This window comes from Odocoileus virginianus, chromosome 30 (assembly GCF_023699985.2).
Source record: "Odocoileus virginianus isolate 20LAN1187 ecotype Illinois chromosome 30, Ovbor_1.2, whole genome shotgun sequence".
Classification (NCBI taxonomy): domain Eukaryota; kingdom Metazoa; phylum Chordata; class Mammalia; order Artiodactyla; family Cervidae; genus Odocoileus; species Odocoileus virginianus.
The window spans coordinates 12,928,464-12,949,075 of NC_069703.1; the positions used below are offsets into that span (position 1 = coordinate 12,928,464).

A 20,612-nucleotide genomic window follows, 5' to 3' on the forward strand; every position below is an offset into this window, starting at 1 on the left:
ACTGTTCATTGTAAGGAGTTTGGCATTAATCAGTGAATGGGAAGCTGTTATAGAGCTTCATTTTTTATTTATTTTGAGAAAATTTTATACTTGCAAAAGAGTTGCAAGAAATAGAGTGGAATAAGTTTTCATACATTCTTCATTAAGATTCACTAGTTTACATTTTGCCCATTTTTTTTTTTCTGGACTGTTTGAGAGTAAGTTGCAGACATCATCATCTTTTACTTTTAAAAAAGCTTATAAACTTCATGTTGTAGAGCAGTGTAGGTTCACAGCAGAATTGATTGGAGAGTGCAGAGAGTTCCCATATAGCTTCTCCCCACAATGTCCTGCATTATAAATGAACATCCCACACTACAGTGGTATGTTGTTACAGTTGATGAACCTACAGTGACACATCATTTTTACTCAAGTCTATAGTTTGTTCTGGGTGTTGTATGTTCTGGGGGTTTGGACAAATATGTAACGACTTATATTCACCACTGAAGTAGAGATCAGAATAGTTTCAGTGTTATAAAAAATCCTCTGTGCTTTACTTATTGATTCCTTACTCCCCCCAACCCATGGCAACCACACATCTTCTTACTGTCTTCATAGCTTTGCCTTTTCCAGAATGTTACATAGTTGGAATCATACAGTATATAGCCTTTTCAGATTGATTTCTTTCACTTGGCAATATGCATTTTAGTTTCTTCCATGGGTTTTTTTTGGCTTGATAGCTCATTTCTTTTTAGCATTGGAGAATAGTCCATTGTCTGGAACTACAACAGTTTATTTATCCACTCACCTACTGAAGGACATCTTGGTTGCTTCCATGTTTTGGCAACAATGAGTAAGGTTTCTATAAACATGTATATGCAAGTTTTCATGTAGATATATTTTTCATTCATTTGGATAAATACTAAGGAGTGTGATTACTGGATCCTACAGTTAAGAGTATGTTTAGTTTTGTAAGAAACTGCTTTCGACAGTAGCTGTACCAACCATGAATGGGAGTTGTGTTGTTCCCTATCCTTGCCAGTATCTGGTGTCATCTGTATTCTGGATTTCGACCATTCTGATAGGTGTATAATGCTGACTCATTGTTTTAATGTGCGATTCCCTTATGACATGTGATGCTGAACATGTTTTCATATGCTCCCATCCTTGCTGTCTGTATACCTTCTTTGGTGGGGTGTCTGTCTAGGTCTTTGCCCTGCTTTTTAACTGAGTTGTTTTCTTATTGTTGAGTCTTTAGAGTTCTTTGTATGTTCTGGATAACTGCCCTTTGTCAAAGAAATTCTTTGCACATGTTTTTTCCAAGTCTGTGGCTTGTCTTCTAATTCTTGATGTTGTCTTTTGCAGAGCATAGAAGACATATTTGTGCTCATCATTTTTAATTTTAATGAAGTCAGCCTATCAATTTTTCATGGATGATGCTTTGGTGTTGTATTTAAAAAGTCATCTCAAAAAAAAAAAGAAAAAGTCATCTCAGTACCCAAGGCCATCTAGATTTTCTCCTATGTTATTTTCCAGGAGTTAATTTTGCATTTAGATCTGATTCATTTTGAGTTAATTTTTTAGAACAGTCTAGGTCTAAAAAGGTCTGTGTCTAGGTTAATATTTTTTTGCATGTGGATGTCCAGTTGTTCTACCACCATTTCTTGAAAAGACTATCTTTGCTCCATTAAACTGCCTTTGCTCCTTCATCAGAGATTAGTGACTGTTTTGTGGACCTGTTTCTGGGCTCTGTATTTTGTTCCACTGATGGTATTTGTCTGTTCTTTCGCTAATACCACATTTTCTTAGTTACTGTGGCTTTATGGTGAGTCTTTAAGTTGTATGTATCACTCTTCTGTTTGTTCCTTCCATATTACACTAGCTAAGGGCCTTTTACCTCAACACATAAACCTTAGAATCAGTTTTTCATTATCTACAGAACAGCTTGCTAGCATTTTGACTGAGGTTGTATTGAATCCATAGATCAGATTGAAAAGTACTAATATCATGACAATATTGAGTTTTCTTATCCATGAACAATGACATATACTTAGTTCCTTGATATATTTCATCAAAGTTTTGTAGTTTTCTTCATTCAGATCTTGTACGTATTTAGATTTATACTTGAGTATTTCGTTTTGGGGAATGCTGATGTAAATGGTAATGTGTTTTAATTTTTAATTTCATTTGTTCATTGCTGGTATAGGAAAGTGAGTGACTTTCATATATTAATCTTGCATCTTGCAATCTTGTTATAATTTAGGGAGTTTTTTGGTTGATCTTTTCAGATTTTTACATAGATGGTCATGTCATCTATGAAGAAAGACAGTTTTAATTCTTTTTTCCCATTCTGTATTCCTTTATTACCTTTTCTTATTTCATTAGCTTATGTTCCCAGTATGATTTTGAAAATAAATGTCAAGAGAGGACATTCTTGCTTTATTCCTGCCTAAGCAGTTGAAATGACAGAGTTGCCATTTATTGATATGGGGAAGACAAGGAGGAACAGTTTAGTTTTAGACATGTTGAATTTGAGATACCTCTAGACATCCAACTGAGATATCAGAGAGTTGGATGTATAAATCTAGAGTTCAGGACAGGGATTCAAGTCTGAGATATAAACTTGGGTGGTGTTATCATGTGAATCATATTTAAAACTATGAACCTGTGTGAGAACATCGAGAGAGTAAGTGTGGAAAGTGAGGAAGTAAGGACCAAGGACCAGGATTGGGGAAATGAAGAGGAACCAGAAAAGGAGCCTGGGAAGGAGAGGTGAGTGATAAGGTCAGAGGAAGCCAGGAGAGTAGGTTGTCCTAGTAGCCAGGAGAAGAAAGTATTTCAAAGAAGAGGGAGTTATCCTGCTGCTCTGTCAAATGAGGAGTGAAAACTTGACTGTGAACAATAAATATTGGTATAGGCAGTTCAGTGGGTTGTTCAGGATTCTAGAGAGAGTGAAAGAAGAGTTGGAGATGAGTTTCGTTGTACTGAAGCGGGAATGCAGCAGAGGAATGCAAAGTCAAGATAGTGTTTTAAAAGATGGGACAAATTACAGTATTACTTGTGGTATGTGTAGGAATGCAGAGAGAGCTGCGTTTGGACTGATGCTTTATATTCATCAGTTCAGAAAGAAAACACCCTAATTTTCATCATTTTTAGAAGAGTTTGTACCTATTTTGTTTGGGATATTACTGCTATATGTACTACAAATATAATTTTTTCCTATAATCCTCTCATAATGACTTCCTTTTAAACATAACTTGAAATAATTACAGACTAACTTAGAAGTTGGAAATAATAGTGCAGAGAATTCCTGGATACTCTTCTTCCAGCTTCCCAGTAATAGTGTCAACACAACCATCACAACTACTTTTAAAAGTGCCCCTAACATTGGCAAATAAGCATTTATTTAAAAATGAACTTTCACAGTAATTCTCTCTGTTGATGAAGAATTTACAACTGTGTTTTCACTTTCTGTTTTCAATTTCCAGATCAGCCAGCATTACTAATCTGTCACTGGATCGATCTGGGTCTCCAATGGTACCATCATACGAGACGTCTGTCAGTCCCCAGGCTAACCGAACGTATGTTCGGGCAGAGACCACTGAGGATGAACGCAAAATTCTTCTGGTACCGGTCCAGTATCTTTGACCCATTGCAAGTTTTGAGCATGAAGAATGTTTCATCTCATTGATTTTTTTTTTAAAGGCAAATGAAATTGAAATAGCCAGTTAGCATATTAATTAAATAGAGGAACTAATTTGCTTAAGTTTTTATTAGGCTCACCTGAAACTGGTCAAGCAGCCCATGCTCATACCCTGCATTAATATTTTCTTGACCACTATAAAGATCAGAATTCAGGTGCTTCCATAATTCTAGAGCTTGACTTTGAGTTACATCCCAGATTGCTGCTTAAACTTTGGGATATGTTTCTCATACACGTGGAATACTTTTTAGACATCTAATATTATATGTTCAAGTAGGTAGTAATCAATTGTTTATTGAATTTATCTCTGTAAACTACTGTGTTCAATCATAAGAGTGACTCAAAGAAATAGAAGATATGGTTTCACTCCTCAGGTTTATCATTCAGAAAGTAAAAATGAGGTCAATGAGCAGGTCCCTACTAGTAAAAGAAGTAATACTTTAGTAGTTAAAAAATAGGAAGCGCACTAGTAGTGGAGAAGTCAGGAAAGGCTTTAAACTGAAAGGCTTGCACTGGACCTTGAAGGATCGAATAGTTTTGGGTGGGCAGTGAAGGAAGAAAATCTTATTTAAAGTGTGGGGAAAGGTATAGAGGTGAGAATAAGCCTGGCATTTTCCATGGACCGAATTAGAGTTTATTATTTGGGAGAGGTTTGGAGGGATGTTAAGTTTGATTCTGTGGGCAATGAGAATGGGAAGTTATTTGGGGCTACTTGGTGGAAGGTGGTGAATTCAGTCTTTGTAAGTTTTAGATTAGAACCTGTAGATGCTGAGCAGTGTTGAAGTGTTCTTGAACAGGGAGTAATTCCCTGGTGAAAGTTGGGTATAGGTGAGAATCTGGTGAAGTGAAAGCTGCAGAAACAGTTACTTTAGAGTAATGTGATTGTTCCTTTCTTATTTGTTCTGTCTCCAAAGAAGGATGTGAAATTTTGTGCTCAGATAATCGGGAGACTGATAATATGTGCCATTCACTGAAAAAAAAAAAAAAATTACTTGGGATAGTTTTTCCCCAGGAGAAAAAGTTGTTTGGAATTAGATGAGCTGAATACAAACTGTTCTCCATGCATGTGTCATTTCTATTAAATCATGTAAGTCAGGTCTGACAAAGAAATCTGAATCGAGTTTCCTTTCATGAGTCTAAAAATCACAGGAGGAAATCTGAAAAGTGTGTAGTCTCTTTCTCAGGAGTAACTGCTTGTTCATGACGTGATTTCAGGACAGCGTTCAGTTAAAAGACCTCTGGAAGAAGATCTGCCATCACAGCAGCGGGATGGAGTTCCAGGACCACCGCTACTGGCTGAGAACACACCCCAACTGCATTGTCGGCAAGGAGTTAGTCAACTGGCTAATCCGGAATGGACACATTGCTACAAGGTAGTGGGTCTCAAGAACAGCTTATGAATTGATCTTTAATGACATGCCATCATAACGGGAACAGCGTTCTTTCTGAGTAGGATGCTGTTTGATTTCTGCATGTGGTGTTTGGGGTGTTAGTTACTCAACCCTCCTCCCTTCTGAGTTGTAATCAGTAGATGCAAGGCGCCCGATGGGGGTCACAGTTTACCTTATTTATTAAAAGGAGAAATGTGCAGTAGTCCCCCAAACTCAGAGCTCTACAGTTAAGCAGGATTGGGGAATATAGCTAGAACCTAAGGCCACAGTGGTTCTCCTGTTTCTGCTCCCTAATGCGGACTTTCAACCTGTCTTCAGAACTGGGTCCATTAGCCACACCTAGAGTGTGCTAGCCGGCCTCACAGATCATTCTTGTGAAAGCACCAGACAGGTCCTGTTGCCTTTGAGGGTGGTGTGTGGTTTGGCTTTTCTGCTTGTTTAGAGTAGCTACTCCTCCTCCCGTAGGAAGAAACAAGCATGTGGAAGAGAAGGAGCAGCTGTAAATGGTGAAGCCCTGGCTTCCAGTTCGTGTTGCATCTTTTTTTAACTTTATGCCCTCTGTGAAGTTATTCAGTCTCTTTGAGACTTGACCTCTCAGCTCCAGTGAGAAAAATACGAAAATATGATCCTGTGAAGAAGCTGTGAAAATGAAATGAAATAATATGGACTAAATTGTCTGATAAATTGTGAAATGCCATATAAATCCAATGTGTTAGTGTCTATTTCATGTATATATATATGTTTGTGTGTATATGTATACATTTTATACCTACATCTATAATATTTGGTATTGTCCTCTCCTCAAAGACTATAAGCTCCTCGAGGACAGGAGCCATACTGTTCTCAACAGTCTTTTTTATCCTCCTCTACTAAGTACAGGGGTATGCTTGCACAATTGCACTCCCCTCACATGCTAGCAAAGTAATGCTCAAAATTCTCCAAGCCAGGCTTCAACAGTACATGAACCATGAGCTTTCAGATGTTCAAGCTGGATTTAGAAAAGGCAGAGAAACCAGAGATCAAATTGCCAACACCCGCTGGATCATCGAAAAAGCAAGAGAGTTCCAGAAAAACATCTACTTCTGCTTTATTGAACTACACCAAAGCTTTTGACTGTTTAGGTCACAACAAACTGTGGAAAATTCTTAGAGATGGGAATACCAGACCACCTGACCTGCCGTCTGAGAAATCTGTATGCAGGTCAAGAAGCCACAGTTAGAACTGGACATGGAACAACAGACTGGTTCCAAATCAGGAAAGGAGTATGTCAAGGCTGTATATTGTCACCGTATTTAACTTATATGCAGGGTACATTGTGAGAAATGGCCAGGCTGGATGAAGCACAAGCTAGAATCAAGATTGCTGGGAGAAATATCAGTAACCTCAGATATGCAGATGGCACCACCCTTATGGCAGAAAGCAGAGAGGAACTAAAGAGCCTCTTGAAGAAGGTGTAAGAGGAGAGTGAAAAAGCAGGCTTAAAACTCAACATTCAAGAAGCTAAGATCAGTGGATGTGACAGTTGAATTATAAAGAAAGCTGAGCACTGAAGAATTGATGGTTTTGAACTGTGGTGTTGGAGAAGACTCTATGAGAGTCCCTTGGACAGCAAGGACATCCAACCAGTCCATCCTAAAGGGAATCAGTCCTGAATATTCATTGGAAGGATTGATGTTGAAGCTGAAACTCCAATACTTTGGCCACCTGATGGGAAGAACTGACTCATTGGAAAAGACCTTGATGCTGGGAAAGATTGAAGGCGGGAGGAGAAGGGGACAACAGAGGATGAGATGGTTGTATGGCATCACCGAGTTTATGGACACAAGTTTGAGTAATCTCTGGGAGTTGGTGATGGACAGGGAGGCCTGACGTGCTGCAGTCCATGGGGTCGCAAAGAGTCGGACACGACTGAGTGACTGAACTGAACTAGTGATGCTTGCCTTGAGCACTTGTTGATGTTTGTGTAATTGAAATTAGGTCTTGTTGGGACTGCCTTCTCTGTAGGTTCTTCTTTACTGTGGTACTGAGAAAATCTTTTAATTAAGCTTCAAATCTCTCTTGTTTCATCCCTCACCTATCCAAGGACTGTTTGAAGTTCCAACTCTGATTAGCATAGAAAGTAAATTCAGTTTGTGTCTCATCTTGTAAAATTATTCTCTTAAGAGTTTTCATTTTCTCTGGTCTTGATTCAGGGCACAGGCTATAGCAATTGGACAGGCGATGGTGGATGGACGTTGGCTGGACTGTGTCAGTCATCACGACCAGCTCTTTCGGGATGAGTACGCTCTGTACAGACCGCTGCAGGTATGTTCAGTGGTGCGGCCAATGAGAGTCCAGAGAGCTTCGTTACCAAGTAACGAAATAAGCTTTTTGTTTTTTGTTAATTTGATAAAATAGTAATCTGGTAACACCTTTGTGAACTACAGTTGGAAAATCATTGGGTAGAAAAGATGGATGATCCCAAAGACTGGTGGTGGTATGTCTGAAAATCTAACAGTTTTCCAAGTTGTGTCCTAGCATTGGCACAGGGTTGTGATAAGTTCTAAGCCTTCACTCTCAGGAATAAAAGAAATGAAACACTATAAAATCTGTTTCATATGTTTGGTCATAATATGCTGCCTTTTAGCCTGCTGATTCATGAATATTATAGTTGTAAGAGTGGAATTGCCAGTTATGACGCTGGCATGCAACTTAAGTTTCTACTGATTTGCTTATTTAATGTATTCAGTGGTTAGCCTTATACAAATATTAGGCTAGAATTTATTTGTAGTGTGACAGCCTCAATATTGTTGCCACTGTGGGTCAATTGCTTGGATCCTGTCTTGACCCTTTCAGAGTACAGAATTTTCCGAGACCCCTTCTCCGGACAGTGACTCGGTGAACTCCGTGGAAGGACACTCTGAGCCGTCCTGGTTTAAAGACATCAAGTTTGATGACAGTGACACTGAGCAGATAGCTGAAGAAGGTGACGATAATTTGACTAGTGAGTTTCACTTTCTGACGTTTTAGTTTTTATGAATCATTAACGTATATGTATGATAGGGTGTTTTGTTTATTTAGTTGAAACAATCCTACTATTAAGTTTTATGGCTTCAGCTAAACGTAAAGAACGCCTGATAGCAATCATTGTCCTAGATACAGTATTTTCTTAAGAAACCAATTTGTTAAACCACTGGTGTTTTCAGATTTCGCTGTAGTCTTTAGTTTGCAGCAGCTTAAAAATAACTCCGAGCTAATAATATTGCAGTAGACAACTTTCTCACCTCTTTGCTATGATATCAGGCCTTCTCTCTGCAGAACCTCCAATATATTTCTTTATTTAAAAAATTCATTTTATATTTAACTGGTTCAAATTTTATTAAGTCTACACAGAAGTATCACTACATGAAAATACTGTATCCATTTTGGTATTGCACATTGGGCTTGTATATTAAAAAAAAACATTTTTCTCCTTTCCTCCAATACCTTGATGAAACCCATTTTTACTCCCCTCCTCTCCCTATATTTCTTTCCCCTCCCCAACACTAAAAGATTCTGCCAGTCCTAGCAAGCGCACATCAGTCAGCAGTTTCCAGTCCACAGTGGACAGTGACTCAGCTGCTTCCATCAGCCTGAACGTGGAGCTGGACAACGTCAACTTCCATATCAAGAAGCCCTCCAAGTACCCACATGTGCCCCCTCACCCTGCTGACCAGAAAGGTAGGAGGGGGTCTCCACCCGAAATCCGCACACAGGCTGAGAGCTGGGCCGTGGACCGCATCCGGCCTGTCCTTCTTGCTGCCTCTGTCCCCGTGGCTGAGGGGATTTGCTGTGGGTTTTGGTCCACCCTTTCTCATTTTTCCCACACCTCTTCTCCACGTGTTTTTTTCTTTTTGGTTGGTTCCAGTTCCTTTCATTTCTTGTTTCCTCCCTTAGTACCACCATACCCAGCTTAAGGCTTGTAGTCATTAAAGGGAACAGCATCTGACTACTTTTCCCTTAGCATAATGTGCAACTTCCAAGGTGGCATTTCTTTGCATTATAACATGGATGTTCTGCTCTATTCATTTCTCTCTTTTCATTTAATATTTTAAAGCCTCTTTGCTTATGCTGTTACCCGGTAGCATAGTGTTTCACTAAACCTTTCCAGGTGCTTGAATTAGATTGGTGAAAAACATTCACACATTCCAAAGCATCTTTATTATTTAAAATGCTTGTTGTGTAAAATGCTGTATTTGTAAAACAAGATTTCTTCTCTAATACAAAAACAAAAAAATCATTCTTTTAGCTGTCCTATTTGAGGTTTTAGTCTACTGACTCAAAAATCATAATTCAAAGGACATTTGGTATAAAAGGAAAAATAAGGTTAAGCCATTACTAAAATTGAACATAGCAGTATGCAGAAAAGAAATGCTTTTTTTAAAAAAATGGGTGATGAGGCTTACTTTGTTGGATATAATTAAAAGCCAGTTTAAGTTTAAGAAAAGGAGAGCCCTGACTAGCACTGAACATGAGTATGATACACATCTTTGTCAGAATCCTCAAGGCAGAAATTGGAAAAATGGTGGTGAACATTGGGTGAGTATGAAAGGACAGTGAACAGACTGGGTGGGCACTTGGGTGAGAATTAACTGTGGGTGGTGGTCATGTGGAGCGTTTGGATTTCTGTCATATGAATGACAGATGTGATTCAGAGCTGGCATGATCTGTAGAGGTATCTGTTCTCTGGACGTAGTTGTTGGCAATTTCATTGTGCTGAAAGTAGAGTTATGAAATACATTTTTGACTTGTTGATGATTTCATTTCTTGGAAAGTTAAGGAGCTTTTGAAATCATGAAGAAAGTGACCTGACATCATGAAATTCATAATAGCAAAAAGTGAGCTGCTGAGCCCAGTCAAGCATTTGCTTTAGGAAACCCAACTTTATAATGTTAGGAGAAGAATGACATAGAGGAAGAATGATGTTTTGACAGTGCACCCTCAAATTGTATTTCTAAGGAAAATGAAAGGGGAAGCACCGACAGTGGGAAAAACTGTCACAACTCCTCTGGCAATTTTCTGACCTCAACCTTTAAAAACATTTTTTTTTTTTTCTACAAAAATTATGAGAGTTAGCCTTCATATGAGGATCAGTCTGAAAGAGGGGTCAGTGCTTTAAAAAAAGTGGCAGGTTAGCAGAAGTCCAGATTGTACTGAAGACTGCAGGAAATGTCAAGGATATCTTGGAAAAGATTTTTAAAATTGTGATGCAAAGAAAGAAAAGTTAGGTCAGTTATTTGGGGAAGTTGATATAGTATTAACTGAAGCTTTTTTTTTTTTCTCACTTTTGTCAAGATAAGAAAACACTCACTGCTAAGAAGTGAAATCCAAGATAATGAGGAGATAGAGAGTGCCTGGTTGTTGCTGTTGTTATTCCCCCCCCCCCCTTCTAGTTTTATTGAGATATAATTGACAAAAAGCAGTATGTAATTTTAAGGTGTACAGTATGGCTTAAATGGTAAAGCGTCTGCCTGCAGTGTGGGGCAACTTGGGTTCGATCCCTGGCTCGGGAAGATCCCCTGGAGAAGGAAACGGCAACCCACTCCAGTACCCTTGCCTGGAAAATCCCATGGACAGAGGACCCTTGTAGGTTACAGTCCATGGGGTCGCAAAGAGTCGGACACGACTGAGCGCTTCACATTTTCATCACAGTATAAGTTCAGTGAACATCCATCATCTCACATAGATACAAAATTAAAGACATAGAAAAAATTTTTTTCTTTATGATGAGAACTCTTAGAATTTACTCTTAAAAATTTTCATATATATATACAGCTGTGTTGATTATATTTATTGTGTTATACATTACGTCCCTGGTATTGAAAGTTTGAACCTCCTTCAAAGTTTCTCTTGCCTTCATCCAGTTCCCCTTCCCCCACGCCCTTCCTCTAGTAACCACCAATCTTATCTCTTTTTCTGAGTTTGTTTTTGAAGTATAATTGATCAACAGTGATTCCATCTTTCTATACATTTTGAAATGATTGCCAGTTCAGTACAATATGTCACCATATGAAGATATTATACAGTTATTGAATATATTCCCCATATGATACATTTCATACCCATGACTTAGTTTTGCAACTGAAAGTTTGTACCCTTTCATCTCCCTCACCTCTTTCTTTCCTTCTTCCACTCTCCTCCTCTCTGGCAACCACTTGTTTGGTCTCTGTATCTATAACTCTGTTTCTGTTCTGTTTATTCATTTGTTTTGTTTTTAGACTCCACATATAAGGGAAATCATACACTATTTGTATTTCTCTGACTTATTACACCTAGCATAATGCTCTCTAGGTCAACCTATGTTTTCACAAATAGCAAGATTTCATTCTTTTTTCATGGCTGAGTAATATTCCAGATGGAACCCCAGGTCTCCTGCGTTGCAGGAGGATTCTTTACTGTCTGAGCCACCGGGGCAGCCCATGTATGTGCACACACACACACCAGAAAAACTACCTTCTTTCTCAGTAGACTGACTGCAGAGAGCCTGTGATTTGAGGACTTTTACCCCTTAGTAAGTGTCTCTGGCTTTTACACTTCTCTCTCGTTAGCTTTTAGCATAATAACAAGAATTATTATTTTTTTTCTATTTTGTGAAGTTGAGACATAATAAATTATTTTTTTCTGCACTGTAATTGAGAGGAACACTGGTTACCAGAAAATAAAGTCATCAGAATGGTCTAGTTCAGAAAATGAAAGAATAGTAGATTTCCCCTGCATCTGGTTTTCATTTCTCTTAAATACAAATGAGAATGGGTGATTCTTTTCTTTCCATTAAAATTAATGGTTACTAAAATTGTTAAATATTTTCTTAGGGATCGTTCTCTAGCTTTTAACACTGAGGAAATATGAATTTTTAAAATTTGTTGAAGTATCTATGCTTAAGACGATGCTCATGTTTTTTGTATTACATAAGCTAACTCATTTTCAGAAACTTGTAAAACTGAGTCAGTGTGATGTTCTGGTTTGATTAATTTCTCACTGTTTGTTACGGAGGGTTATGCAGTTAGAATATGTTTTATTATGTGTTGAAAGCAGGATTCTGAACTATCCTTGGAAAGTTAGCAAGTAGTACCTAGAAAAGAAAATGAAAAGCATGACTTCCTCAAACTCCTAGACCTAACTCCACATTTATAGGGAAACATGGGGGTATAAGAGCAAGTTAAACAGCACCGTGAGGAAACAATCCATCAAATCCAGAATGTGACATTTGGCCTGAATTCTTTCAAAATTCAGTATCAGGAGAAAGAAAAAGGTAGAAGGTCTACTTTAGATTAAGAGAAAATGAAGAGAATGTAATGTATGAACTTTAATGGATCCAGGTTGGAGGGGAAAAAAAATTTATTAAAGTATTTTGGTAACAGATAAACTTGAATATGGACTAATATGATGATATTAAGAAATTGTCAGTTTTCTTAAGTGTGTAAATATTATGGATCTAGAGAAGAATGCTCTTATTTTTTAAGAGATGCATGCTGAAGTACTAGTGGTAAAATGTCATGATACGTGTAACTTCAAATTGTCTGGGAAGAAAGCACACAGAGAAATCAGATATGGCGAGTCATTAACAATTGTTCAGTCTTGGTGGAGGATATATAGGGTTTTCTGTATGTTTAAAGTTTTTTCATAATAAAATGGGGAAAATCCATTGCTTCTGAAATTTTATATAGATATAGACATATGTACATATATATCCTTTAGACTGAAGAGTAAAGCTTCTAAAGCCACTGTATAAACAGGCATTGGCATTTTTAATTTCTGTGAGGGAGGTGTAGAAATAAAGTATCATATCTGTTTTCACTGATCCACATACTTGATTATATTGTATTTGGCATGGTACACTTGAGCTTGCTAAATTTTTTTTTCTCTGCTTTTTTGTTTTGAAGGATTAGTGTATTGGATTATAAACACATTGACTTTTGAAGCCCTTTTGTTTATAAATGAGATCTACTTGTAAAGAATTTTGTGGATCACCTTTACCTTAAAGGACTTAAAATGCATTGTGGTTAAATTTGCATGGTAGAAAGAACCTCATTTGAGCTGTGCTTGGTCACAGATCTAGAGGAAAGTTCATGTGAAAGTAAAGAATAAGTTTCACTTGTAATATTTAATATTCTAAAAGTTTTGAATTCAGAGTGTGTTCAGAAGTTATCTTTTGGCAACTATTTGGAAATGTTTGGTTAGAATTTTTGAAACATTAAAACTCAAAAACTAATACAATCCTGATGAGTTATGTCTTAATTCCCTTCCATTATCATTTTTGTATTAATTTGTTTTATAGCTTATATTTTGAAATTCAAAAAACCCCACCTTATATTTTTTTTATGCAGTATGCTCTCTATCTGAACTCATTATTTGTTACATAATATGGCTGTGGATGAGAAAAAGAGTGTAACTTTTTAGGCTTGTCAGGCAAATCCATGACAGACCTCAGTTTTCATAAAGCAGTTCAGATTTGATAAGGGAAAAATGATCTGTTAAAAAGATTATCTGTCATTGCTGTCTCATGGCTCTGTTGAGTTATTAAGTCTATCAAGTCTAGTATGAAGTGTGCAGAACAAGTTATAAACCGACATTTTAGCCTAAAGTTTCCGTGACTTGGCTGCAATGGGTTTAGTGTGAGTAATACTTTGTGTGTGGGTGTGTTTTCTGTATAATTACGCTCGCCTGTTATAGTCATAGGCCTCTCCTTTCCTTCCTCCTCTCTCTATTCTCTCCCTGGCATGCAGAGTATTTGATTTCTGACAATGGAGGACAACAGCTATCAATAAGCGACGCCTTCATCAAAGGTAATTTTACCAAAAGCTATACGTGGGATGGTGTCTCTTGTTCATGGAGATATACTGTGGGCCCAGGATACTGACTGGCGCCGAGTGAGTACCGACAATGCATTCTATTATTTTAGTACCATAGGAACACGGTTTTTCAAGATGTGTAGTAGCCTTGAGACTGCTGAGAACCAAAAATATAAACTTGGACTTAGTTTGAGAGGTCTCTGATCTGAAAAATAATTGTTTAAAAGTCTTTAACTAGATTTTGAATTTTATTCACTTAAAGGCTTTTCTATATCACGAATATGCCTTTCTGTATCACGAATATAGTATTAAGTATTGATAGACATATCATCAAGTGATTGTCAAGCTTATCAAAAAGCCACAGGCAGATCTCATCTAATTGAGGATGCTGCTTGCTCTCTGGATTTGGACAACAAGTGGACTGAAGGAAATAAGAACTAATCCTGTTTATCATTTCCTTGGGGATGAAAGGAAGTGCAGAAGAATACAAACCTTTCCTGTCCCCATCCCTACTTAGCTTGCTATGGAGTGAAGGCACACTTATTTGGTCCATAACACGCTACAGCCTAGGCCTCAGATAATGGGAGGGTTCCACATAAAAGAGAGCAGGTAGGGCGAGCTGGAACAAGGGCAGCTGCTGACAGATAGTGTCACAACGTAAGTGTTTCTAGATTCGCCTTCAAGCATCTGGTTCAACCAGATGTTTATAGACCAAGAGTTTACACAATTGAAATGTGCTGTTCTTGTACCTCACTTGTCGTGGACACTGGCTTTACTCTGGAGCCTGCTGGACTCTTTAGTTGAAGGTTTTTTGTCATTTGTTCAGTTTGCTTTAAGAGGGGAAAGACTAGAGAATTTTTACAAGCATTTTCTACCTCTTTTCTTTCCCTTTATTCAGTCACAGTTTCAAAAGTTATTCAGTGAGCATCTTTTTTGCAAAGTATTTAGTATTACCTGTTTTATTTTATTTTTGGGGTTCTGATCATTTACATAAATTACTGTTTACTGTGTTTTGATTTCTTCACAGTTAATTTTTTGGTCTGACTTGTAAAGTTTTGCCAATTAAGAAGAAAGCCTTTTTTGTTCTAGTACTGAAAAAGAAACACTGACAGGATTGTATGAGTAGACTTTCTAGACTGTCATATCCTGGTTCGGACGAATCAAAGCTGAGCTTTTCTCAGCACCCACACTGTCACAAGTTCTCCTTGCATTCTGATTTCTGTTGAATGCAGTGTTCAGTTTGTGATTTTATAGGGAAAATTAACCACCTCTCTGTTTTAATATCCCCAAATAAATAAAAAGACTGTAAACAAATCTCAGTTCATTTGCTTTTCAAAAGCCGTATTTATAGTTACTTTCTTGAGAGCCCTGGTTGCTTATGTAAATTTACTCTTTACACTTGTGTCTCTGATTTTGGCTGTTGAGAATGTTGATCTAACTCAGACTTAATTTTTTTAATCTATGAATTTAAACATGTCCTTGCCTTTTTTAGATCAATAATTCGAGTTGGCTAACTTAAAAAATTTAAAAAGATAAGTTGGTGATTTCTAAATCTCTGAGTAGATGGTATAAAACTTGACAATGAATATAATTTCTTATTTTACACTTAGAATCCTTATTTAACCGTCGAGTTGAGGAAAAATCCAAAGAACTGCCCTTCACACCTTTGGGCTGGCATCATAACAACCTGGAGCTGCTGAGGGAGGAGAATGGAGAGAAACAAGCTATGGAGAGGCTGCTGTAAGGCAGTGAGCTTATTCATTTTAATTCTCTATGTTTCTAATCTTAAGTGACTTGATAGGTATTTGTATGGTTCTTCCTTATAAAGTAAAAAATGCTAACATTACTTAGGAAATAAAGCCTATTCTGGTGAAACTTCTAATAAAGCAGAGAGTCCTAGTTGTGCCTGTCTATCCCCATTGTTATTTATGTGTTAAAATTTAATTGAATTAAATGGGGCATTTTTTTTATCAAACCCATAGATTTTTTGTTTTATTTATTTTTCAGTTTTTTAATTGGAGGATAATTGCTTTACGGTGTTGTGTTTCTGCTGTACAACATCATGAATCAGCTACAAGTATGCATATATCTCTTCCCTCTTGAGCCTCCCTTAAATGGGTTATCTTAATTGAAGATATTCAGATTTTCTTTATATGCAAAAACATTAAGGCGCAGATATGCTGAAAGAATAAAATGACCAAGAAGATCTTACCTGTAAGCCATTAAGTCATGTGCTGATTTCTTTGCAGACCGTGTTGCATCTTCAGAGCTATTGTCTCTGGCGGTGTTAACTGTGCAAATGTCCTTCCTGTAACACTTTTCTAGTTCAGCTAATCATAACCACATGATGGCGCTGCTGCAACAGTTGCTCCACAGTGAGTCACTGTCCACGTCCTGGAGGGACATCATCGTATCGCTGGTCTGCCAGGTTGTTCAGACAGTCCGACCTGACGTCAAGAACCGGGATGATGACATGGATATCCGCCAGTTTGTCCACCTCAAAAAAGTGAGCTCTGCCGACGTTTTCCTCGTGTTCGGCGTTCATGAGATGGGCCCGATAGTAATTTGTCTCTTAATGGTAATCTGAAAGGGTCGCTACCAGGAAGGATGCTCCGTGAGGAGAGGGACGTTTTTCTGTCCTGTTTGGTAGCAGTGCACGTGAAGGTCATAAGAGCCACTCTTAGGAAGTGGGAGGTGGGTGGGGGTGGGGGTAAGCTGGGCTTGCCATGAGCTGGAAACCCAAACTTTCCTACTTCCCCTGGGAACCCAAACTTTCCTACTTCCTCTTCTTGATGTGTCAGCTACAAGAAGGCCTCTTTTCACAGGTGGCTGTTACTCTTCTGAGGAAAAGCAGTGGGTAGTTGTTTTATTTAGAGAATAGTGGACTTTTGCCTATATTTTTTGCCTCTGGTGTTGAACTTAATAGTGGTTTTAATTGACATCTGGCATTTATTTGTTTGGTCAAATGGATATTTTAGAGTACCAGATAGTATGTTAGAGAGTTGATGATTGTAGGAAGTTGCCATTAATTATTGGTTGAAAGGAAGAAATGCATCCTAGAACTTTTTGTTCTTATTTGGTTACATAATAGTGAAAATAAAAAATGGAAATAAATACTTATAGAATTCATTTGACTGCATTCTAAACATGTATATCAGATTGTATTGTTTTCTTAATTGTTTCATTAGATCCCAGGTGGAAAGAAGTTTGATTCTGTGGTTGTCAATGGATTTGTTTGCACCAAGAATATTGCACATAAAAAGGTAACGTGATTCAGTTCAACATTGAAGTTCAGCAAACTATGACTGTGTGCCAAGCCAGCAAGCTGAGGGTGCCCTCACCATGGAGGAAAAGGAGATTGGACAGGAAGGAGTGACTAGCAGTGAAATTTGGGGGTTCAAGGAGAGTCTCCCAGAGCTGATGATGACAGGGCCTTGGACAGTGAGAACTCATCAGACAGAAGGAGGCTTCCCTGTCAGCAGGCTGAAGGGACACTGGTGTCCCTTGACCCTGCCACATCTCAGGGATAAAAGATTTCCTAACAGACCAGAATTCTTCCAGAGGCCTAACATTTTAAAACTCTGTTCTTCCTCATAGGGCTGAACACAGAATTATGACTGGAATTCTGTATCTTTCTCTGTACCTTCAGCTGTGAGGCCTCTTTCTAGCACCAGCATAGAGAGAAGGGTAAATAACCCCTTGTACTAAGGAAAGTCTGAGACCCTAAGGTATTGGATAGGAACTGGCAGGAAATGAGGCTGGAGGAAGTAGATGAGGGCTTTGTCTTTCACTTTGTTCTGAAGGCTGCTGGTTAGCAAAGTGTACTGTGTATCAGGACCTTGTTAAACATGTAGACTCCTAAGCCCACACCTTAGAAATTCTCATTTAGTAGTTTTAGGGAAGTGAGAATGGGGGGTGGGTAGAGGAAGGGTGGGACTTCTTTTTAAATAAAAGAAGTGAAGTGAGGTGAAGTCGCTCAGTCGTGTCCGACTCTTTGCGACCCCATGAACTGTAGTGCACCAGGCTCCTCAGTCCATGGGATTTTTCAGGCATGAATACCGGAGTAGGTTATTTCCTTCTCCAGGGGATCTTTCCAACCCAGGAATCGAATCCAGGTCTCCCGCATTGTAAGCAGACACTTTACCATCTGAGCTACCAGGGAAGCCCAATTAAAAGAAATTTTATTTTAATGAAGTATAGTTAATTAATAGTATTGTGTCTCTGGTGTACAGCAAAGTGATTCAGTTATACGTATATGCATATATATATATATATTCTTTTTTGTATTTTCCATTAAGTTTATTATAGGATGTTGAATATAGTTTCCTGTGCAGTACTGTAGGATCTTGTTGTTTATATGTTTTATGCACAGTGGCTGCCATTTCCAAACTCCTAATTTATCCCTGCCCCCCACCCTGCACTTTCCCCTGTGGTAACCATAAGTTTGTTTTCTATGTCTGTGAATCTGTTTCTGTTTTAAATAAGTTCATTTTTATCATATTTTAGATCCCACATATAAGTGATATCATATGATACTTGTCTTTGACTTACTTAGTATGATAATCTCTAGGTCCATCCTTACTGCTGTAAATGTCATGATTTCATTCTTTTTTACGGCTGTGTGTGTGTATTTCATACATCTTTATCCATTCATCTGTGGATGGACATTTAGATGGCTTCTGTGTCTTGGCTATTGTAAATAGTGCTTCTGTGAGCACTGGGATGCATGTATTTTTTCAAACTGGAGTTTCTCTCTGGATGTCTGCCCAGGAGTACGATTGCAGGATGATATGATAGCTCTGTTTTTATTTTTTTAAGGAAACTCTCTACTGTTTTCCATAGTGGCTGCAGCAATTTGCATTTGGGTGGGACTACTTTTTAGTGGAGTCACTCTGGGTGTTTCCAGTGTTGTTTATTTGTTTATTGGTTCTCACTTTTAGAGAAACCGATAATCTGTAACTGTTCTCAAACCTTGCTGTGCTTCAGAGTCACTAAGAGAACGTGTTAAAAATAGAGACACCCGGCCTCATCTCTGGTACTATTGGTTTGGTTACAGTGAGAGCTCAGGCAGATTTCAAGCTTGAGTAACTGGATGGATAAACTGCAATCTGTTTTCACTCTTTTCTAAGCTGAGAAGAATAATAATTTTTTATAAGGTATTAAACTTGCTGAAAAGTATTAATGACCATAGATAAATAAAATTATGTTTGAATTTGATATTATTTCATAGCAATGATCCAAAGTCCATATTTCTACATAGAGTCTTATTAAAACAGCACTTTACCCATCAAAGTAGTACTTTAAATCAGATTAAATGATGTCTGTTGAATTCAGAGGTAGGTGTGTTGAGCTCATCTCCAGAATTAAAAACTGTTATGTGGGTGTGGTAGTCACATGCATGAATGACTATCTTGCCCCAATGACCATGTTTAGAGATAGTCTGTAATTTGTAGTTACTAAAAAAGCCCTGAATGTAGTTTCCCAGCTGATGAATCCCTGTTTTCAGGAGCATTTACTAGTTTGAACCTAATAAGTTTGGTTAGATGGAAACTTCTGTTGTAGGATGCAGGCTCCTCTGCCCGTGGCTTTAGTTGTGTGGTGAGTGTATATTGTTTGAGTCTCTACTTCTGGATGTGCTTTAAGATTTTCTGTTGTAGCTTCTTGTTTCCCAGTTTTGCTTGCGAATTTACGGCTGCTTGGATGTTTATTCCATCAAAAATATGTTCAGCAGGTGTTTTAATTCCTCTCTCCCTCCTCTACTTTTCTTGAATCGTAGAAAAGTTAAATTCTGCTTTCAGAATTGCTGATCTCTAGGAGTTTATCAAGTAGCCTATCTTTTAAGTCCCTCTCCCTCCTACCCAGGGTGTGATATCTTTTTTTAAAAACATTAGAGATTTAAAAAAAGATAGTTAAGAGTATAGAAAATTAGGTAAAATAGCATTAGTGAAAAAGAAGCCAGTTTTTAAAGAATTTTGCACGGCTTTAATTATTTGCTTTGAAAAAAAATAATAGCACAAAATAAATGAGAGTATTTTAATCTGAATAGAATGAGATAATCTATTTAAGGGGAATTATGACCAGTATGAACTTAGAGTTGTGATTAAAGGAGGTCTATAAATTGCAAACTTTCAAAGTTTTAGCAAACTGTTCATTTATATTTTAGATGAATTCTTCTATTAAAAACCCCAAAATTCTTCTGTTGAAGTGTTCCATTGAATATCTCTACAGAGAAGAAACCAAATTTACTTGCATTGATCCTATTGTGCTTCAGGTAAGAACTCCTTACTGAAACCGTAATCTGGAGGAATGTTTGTATACTAAGATACTTGCCAACTCTTATACTTTCTTCCAGCTGGTTAAATTTGATAGGCAAACTTCATTGCTCTTGTTTCATTAAAAAATGTATTATAGAAGACTTTGTTATGTATCATACTTCTTTAGAAGCTTACTAAAGCCTTTGTCACTATTTTTAGTTGCAAAGTGTTAGTGGCAACATGTGACTTTTTGGGAATAGTTGAAGAAAAGGTGAAAATCCAAATCCTGTTTTCTCTTCCCACATAGTTAGTAAAAGGGAGTGATGTCAGATGGAAATTGTGTCCATTTCTGTGTGGTTTCTCTTAAGTGATGAGGCCCAGAATAGCTTCAGTAGGATTATAGCCCTCAGCTGGAAGGAAGAACAGCCTTGGCTCAGTTCCTACACAGCCCTTTAGCTCCATTTCAAGAGATTAG

General features: G+C 37.7%; 1 protein-coding gene across 12 annotated transcripts in view; it reads left to right on the plus strand.

Annotated features, from left to right (window-relative positions):
• The window catches only part of PIKFYVE (phosphoinositide kinase, FYVE-type zinc finger containing), a 76,878-nt gene that overhangs the window by 18,543 nt on the left and 37,723 nt on the right, over nt 1-20,612 (plus strand). For 11 of the 12 annotated variants that reach the window (XM_070458550.1, XM_070458549.1, XM_070458551.1 and 8 more), the window contains 10 exons: nt 3,468-3,606; nt 4,898-5,055; nt 7,266-7,377; nt 7,909-8,056; nt 8,605-8,772; nt 13,818-13,877; nt 15,494-15,623; nt 16,209-16,389; nt 17,072-17,146; nt 20,047-20,154. In XM_070458550.1, the coding sequence (XP_070314651.1) occupies nt 3,468-3,606; nt 4,898-5,055; nt 7,266-7,377; nt 7,909-8,056; nt 8,605-8,772; nt 13,818-13,877; nt 15,494-15,623; nt 16,209-16,389; nt 17,072-17,146; nt 20,047-20,154 (1,279 nt within the window). The remainder of the gene's footprint in view (nt 1-3,467; nt 3,607-4,897; nt 5,056-7,265; nt 7,378-7,908; nt 8,057-8,604; nt 8,773-13,817; nt 13,878-15,493; nt 15,624-16,208; nt 16,390-17,071; nt 17,147-20,046; nt 20,155-20,612) is intronic. The other variant, XM_070458556.1, reaches the window with a different exon arrangement.